Source organism: Suricata suricatta, chromosome 12, assembly GCF_006229205.1.
Source record: "Suricata suricatta isolate VVHF042 chromosome 12, meerkat_22Aug2017_6uvM2_HiC, whole genome shotgun sequence".
NCBI lineage: Eukaryota > Metazoa > Chordata > Mammalia > Carnivora > Herpestidae > Suricata > Suricata suricatta.
The window spans coordinates 30334201-30340200 of NC_043711.1; the positions used below are offsets into that span (position 1 = coordinate 30334201).

Here is a 6000-nt window from a genome sequence, read left to right on the forward strand (position 1 = left end):
GGGAGGTAGGTGCGGTGAAAGGATTTGCACGCAGCTTCCCAAGGAGTGACCACGGAGCCAGGTTAGAGCCAAATTCTCTTCATGCTTCCGCCACTCGAAATGGGTAGGGGTACAGTTTTGGAGTCTGTCTGCCAGGGTTTGAATCCCAGCTCCACAACTCAACACTTGACTGCCCTTGGACAAATTCATTAAGGTTCGTAAACTATAGTTCACTATCTGTTAGATGGGGCTATTATCAAACAGACCTCACAAGACTGTTGATTCAGTGAGATAATACATTATAAGTCCTCAGCTCAGTGCCCAGCATATGACAGGTTTTCAACAAGGGTCGACCAACAAGCTGCCTGTTATATGCATCCCTTTTCCTAAATATCACATAGTGTTAGAGCCCAAAGAAGGAGGTAGGAGGAAAGAACCTGTTTTTTTTTTTCTCTCAACTTCAATCGCAAAGGCTCTCTGAGCCTAACTATCCTATTCACAATTTCTACATGGTCTTCTCCACCTTCATTATAGGCAACCTTGATACATCTTCTCTGCCAATCTAGATTTCACCTCCTCCTTCTTCCTCCTGCTACGCACAGTGTCCTACAGTCTCTCCTGTTGCTGCCACATCTGAGCTTGAATCAAAATCCTTACTCTAACATCAGCTGCCACAATATGGCAAGAAAAGATTTAAGGGCCCGCGTGCCCCTAAAATGTGGCAGCCAGGGGTCCACAATATCTGTGTGATGCCGGCGGGATACAACATCCCTGCTTCTGAAACATGCGCATGGGGAGGCCTTGTTTGTGTACTCACTTTTAAGTGGCAGCCCTTGATCGCTAGGTTTCCCTTGAACATCGCTTTTCTAGAAGCCAAGTAGCAGCCAGCAAAAGGGAGAAGCCGAGGAAGAGGAAAACATAAAATTTAAGCTCTGGGCAGAGCCATCTCTTCGAATCTGAGAAGATACCTTGATAATCTCTTCTACTCCTATATCAACATATATGTACAAACATACAGTTGAATCAAGACCTCCCCTTTGATGGCAGATACCCTAGTTATTGTACACATGAATGAAAGGTCCCGCATGTGCATTGGAGTTTGGTCAGTGATTACCTAACACACTTTGATCACTCAACTATTATACTGTGAGTACCTTAGTTGTGTCCTGTATCTCCATCAGTAAGGAGCTTGGAGCATGGCATGAGATAATGTTAAACAAGTATCAGTTAACTTTAAGGAAAGAAGAGAGAGTGGAATAGGAGAGAAGGAAGAAGGGGGGAGGTGGGCCCTGGATAAACCAGTCTTTTAGATCAGATGAGGGCCTACAGACTGCTTTGGCTGCCTATGTTCCTCAAGAACAAGGCCTTGCTGTCAAAGTCCCATTTCAGTTTATACTGCAGCAAAAGTGCCACCTTGAATACAATTCATGAAACATTTGAGAAAGTATTCAGAACATAGCTTACCAAACAGGAAGCATCTTCTAATGTGTCTGGCACCGTCTAGCTGCTTTACACACCTTCTCTTTAATCCTCACAACTGTCACCTGAGGAAGGAATAGTCTTTATTCTGTATTAGGAAAGAAAAAAAAAGTTGAGATCCAGAGGCTAACTGCCTTGTCTAAGGTCACAGAACAAGAAAGTACAGAGTTGAGGTCACTCTGATCTCAAAACCCACAGGATGAGTCCAAAGCTGATATTCAGAGAGTGTGCCCTGATCCACCTGCTGCTAAAATACTGAAATACTTTGGTAAATAGCCCCTGCTCCAAGTCCGCAAAGCACCTCATCCTGACTACACTGGCCCCCCCCTCACACCTGCAGGGCACTCAGGACCCCCCGGCCATTCAGCAACCAAGGACAGCTGCTGGCCCAGCAAGGCACCTCCAGCACCCTATAATCCAGACCTATGCCGGTGGCCCAAGTCCATTTTGACTGGCGATTGGTGAGCTGGAGTGGTTACGAAATGTGCTTGAATGTCGTCACAGCTCCTATCGTGTGGTTGTCGTCTTCGATAGGGGGCTGTTACAATTGACTGCTTTTGATTAATTCCCAGGTCAGCCAATGTGCCCTGGGAAAGGCTGCAGAACAGCTGTACTGTTCGAGGCCTCTGATACCAGCGAACAGGTCTGCTTCCTTCAAACAGGCAGGGTCTGGGGAGGCAACACCCAGTGTTCTGATTCGCCAACACCACCCTTTTGGGGAGTAAGGGGACTTTCCACAGGAAAGCCTCCTAGCCAGTTCTTGGGAGAATACCTCCTACCTCTCTGAAACCCGTGCTACGTCGAGAGTCTGGTTTCACTATGCATTTCTGGATGTGAGAGGCACAGAAAGTACAACTCTTTAAAGTCCTAACCTCTGTGTACGCTACCATTCATGTGCTTATCTGCACATCACCTGCATGATTGCTTGCTTCGTACTTTAGGTTGACTCATTTTTTTATATCACTACAAAAACTGAAAGAGTAGTATCTCTAGCCATGAAGTGAAGGAAACCTTATAAATTAAGGCACTATCATTAAAATCAAAGTTCTCAACTCTAGCCCCTGAAGACCTCTTACAGACAATGAGGAACTCCTCACTTGGGGAGACAATAAGCTTAAGTAAGGGCTTCCACCATGGAGACGGACAGTACAGGGCTTGACCCTCATCTACTACTTACCAAGTTACATGACCTTGGACAAGATTCTTCTCCTGAACCTCAGTTTTCACATCTTTAATACAGGTATAATAATAGCACCTTCTTCTCAAAATGAATATACTGCCCTTTCCACAGTGACTACCATGTAGTAAGCATTCAATAAAAGTCAGATATTCTATGGCTAATGTTAACAACTCAGGCAACAACAGATGTTGGTGAGGATGCAGAGAAAGAGGATCTTTTTTGCTCTGATGGTGGGAATGCAAACTGGAAAACAGTATGGACATACCTCAGAAAATTAAAAACAGAACTACCCTATGGCCCAGCAATTGTACTATTAAATAGTGATCCAAGGGATACAGGTATGCTGTTTCTAAGGGGTACATGTACCCCAATGTTTACAGCACTGCTATCAACAATAGTCAAAGTATGGAAGGAGCCCAGATGTCCATCGACAGATGAATGGATAAAGAAGATATGGTATATATATATGCAATGGAGTATTACTTGGTGATCAAAAAGAATGAAATCTTACCATTTGCAACTACATGGATGGAACTAGAGGGTATTACACTAAGTGAAGTTAGTCAGAGAAAGACCTATCATATGACTTCACTTTTAAGAGGAATTTAAGATACAAAACGATCAACATAAGGAAAGGGAAGCAAAAGTAATATAAAAACAAGGAGGGGAACAAACCATAGAGACTCTTAAACATAGAGAACAAACTGAGGGTTGCTGGAGGGGTTGTGGTGGGGGCGTGGGCTAAATGGGTAAAGGACATTAAGGAGGACACTTGTTGGGATGAGAACTGGGTGTTATAAGGAATGAATCACTGGATTCTACTCATGAAATCATTGCACTATATACTAACTAACTTGGATATAAATAAATAAATAAATAAATAAATAAATAAATAAATAAATAATAAGTAAGTAAATGTCAGATATTCTAAATGAAACAGTGGCTCCAAATGAAAAATTGGAAGAGATCTCACTATTGAATGAAAAGTAGCCTTATGTGTTATGAAGGATTTTTCTGAAATTGAGATTTTTCTTGTATTTCCCTCTATCAACTCATTTGCTGTGATTCTCCTTTCAGGTGTTTGGGTTCTTGAACTTTATCCTCTGGGCTGGAAACATCTGGTTTGTCTTCAAGGAAACCGGCTGGCATTCCTCGGGACAGAGATACCTCTCCGACCCTATGGAAAAGCACTCGGGCAGCTATAGCCATGGTGGGTACAACCAAGACAGCTATGGGTCAAGCGGTGGGTATGACCAGCAGGCAAGCATGGGGCCATCCTCAGATGAGTTTGGCCAACAGTCCAGTGCCCCCGCCTCTTTTACCAATCAGATTTGACAGGTAGTCTTTGCATTCTTCTGGAGATAGCCTCACCACCTTCCATTTTGGTAGCAGAAGAGTTTTTTAAGAGTTTCCATCAATTATTAATGTAGAGGGTTGAATGTAAATCAGATCTGTAGTCCTCATTAGGGCAGAAAGGCCTGGGTCGTGATAAATGGTACTTAGAGAGGAGACGACATGAGGAGATACATTATTCATCATAGATGCCTAATTGGAGAGTACCTTGTTATGTACACAGATCCTTGTATGCTCGCTTCGTAGGTGTGTGGACATAATAAAACCATTTGGTGGCTTAACGTCTCTAGTATGGAATAGGCAGAAAGTAAATTCTATAGCACTGAGTTTTCCTATGCGTTTTGATGCGAAAGACGTTTTAATGAGTCTATAAAACAATTTAGTGTATCACACATGCATGTATTACTGTGTTTAGTTGCAGACACTGTAGGACTGTGAGTCCCTTAAGTATTTGTTTCATACAGTTACTCTGTATTTTTTTTTACTTGATAAATCAATCAGTGCTCATATGATTTAGTGCATGAATAAGCATTTTCTCACAAAATGTATTTATGAAAATTTTCCAGTTTGCGCCATGAATTTGTTAAATGGACGTTTAAAGAAATATATTCATTACTTTGTATACTTGCGACTGTCTCTTTGGCTTTGCCCAATTCTGACTGCACTGTAACTAAGGTTTGGGATTTTTTCCCCCTGTTAGTTGATATTCAGTGTTCTATATGGTAACTGCCCAATATTTATTCTATTTACTTAGCTAAATATTTACATTCTTGTAACTTTCTATGATGTTTTGTGGCTCTTATCCTATGGACCATGAACAATAGGCCCAATAACTTTGTGTTTATGGAATGTTGTTTTCTTAGAATAATAGAGATGCAGGTATCAGACACCGTAGTTGAGAAGCTTTTGTGCTGATGTATTAATTTCTAAAGGACGTTCTATAGAACCTGTACCACCAGCCAAGCTTTTAAATCCTATTTATTTGTAAAGTTAACATGTTCCTTGACCCACTTATTAAAAATTCTCAAGTCACCGCTTAACTTGCTAATTCTGATTTGAATGTTACCCATAAATTAGAAATGACTTCCATGAGCAACTCTGATCCCAGAGAGGGTTCTCATGAAATATTCCTCAGAATTTATTCATTATCAAGAAAATGCCTATATTCCCCTCTTTGTTTTGACTCAATTGAAACATCAAGGCCCAACATCAAGGGCAAACTGTGCATCCGTATTTCGAGATAAAAGTTGTTATCGATGTATAAACTCTGTGTGATCTGTGATGTTGGAAGCATTTTAGCACAAAACAGCTGTGGTTCTTAAATGGTATCTGTGACCAGTTTCTGGATCTTGTTGGATAAATACTGTATTGTGATATCTATTTGACCTTAATAAAGTTATTACTTACAATGCTGGCTGGAGAGTGCAGAATTATAATAGAATCTGGTTAGCCTGAACAATGGAAGGATAAGGTATAAATACATGGTGTTTCCACTCTCTCCCCGTGCCCTTGTTTCCAAGCCTAGGGTTGCTCATTCATTGATTCTCCCATTGTGCCCACTGTTATTGCAAGGCACTAGGGATATGGGAGTGAGAAAAAACAGAAACGTGCCTCACCTTGAGAAGCTCACACTCTAGTAGAGGCAGATGTTAAAGTAGCCACATGCCACTTATGACATGTGCAACAAGGAGAAGCAGAGCATTCCACGAGAACGTTTATCAGAGGGACTTGAGCCTTGTTAGAGGGAGGTCAAGGAGCTTTAGACATGAGGGCTGCACCAGGTTTCACAGGGACAGAGTGGGAGGGAGAGAATCCCAGGCAGAGAGCAGCCTTGGAAAACTCTCCAATGGTGGGGTGTAGGACAGGTATGCCTGGTTGCCAGAGTGCAATGAGCAAGAGAGTCTCTGTGAGAGGTGGGTGTGGTGGGCACAGGGCAGGGGAGGTCCTGCTAGGCGGCCATGATTCGGATTTCTGTCTTTTTTCTCCCTAGAAGCTAAGGGAGCTTGCTA

The 6000-nt window shown here is 42.2% G+C and overlaps 1 protein-coding gene across 1 annotated transcript in view; it reads left to right on the forward strand.

Moving 5' to 3' along the window:
* SYNPR (synaptoporin) overlaps window positions 1–5404 on the forward strand; it is a 325840-nt gene extending 320436 nt beyond the window's left edge. Inside the window, exon 6 of the mRNA XM_029918714.1 lies at window positions 3716–5404. Within this exon, the coding sequence (XP_029774574.1) occupies window positions 3716–3973 (258 nt within the window). The 3' untranslated portion in view covers window positions 3974–5404. The remainder of the gene's footprint in view (window positions 1–3715) is intronic.
* The last annotated feature ends 596 nt before the right edge of the window (window positions 5405–6000 follow it).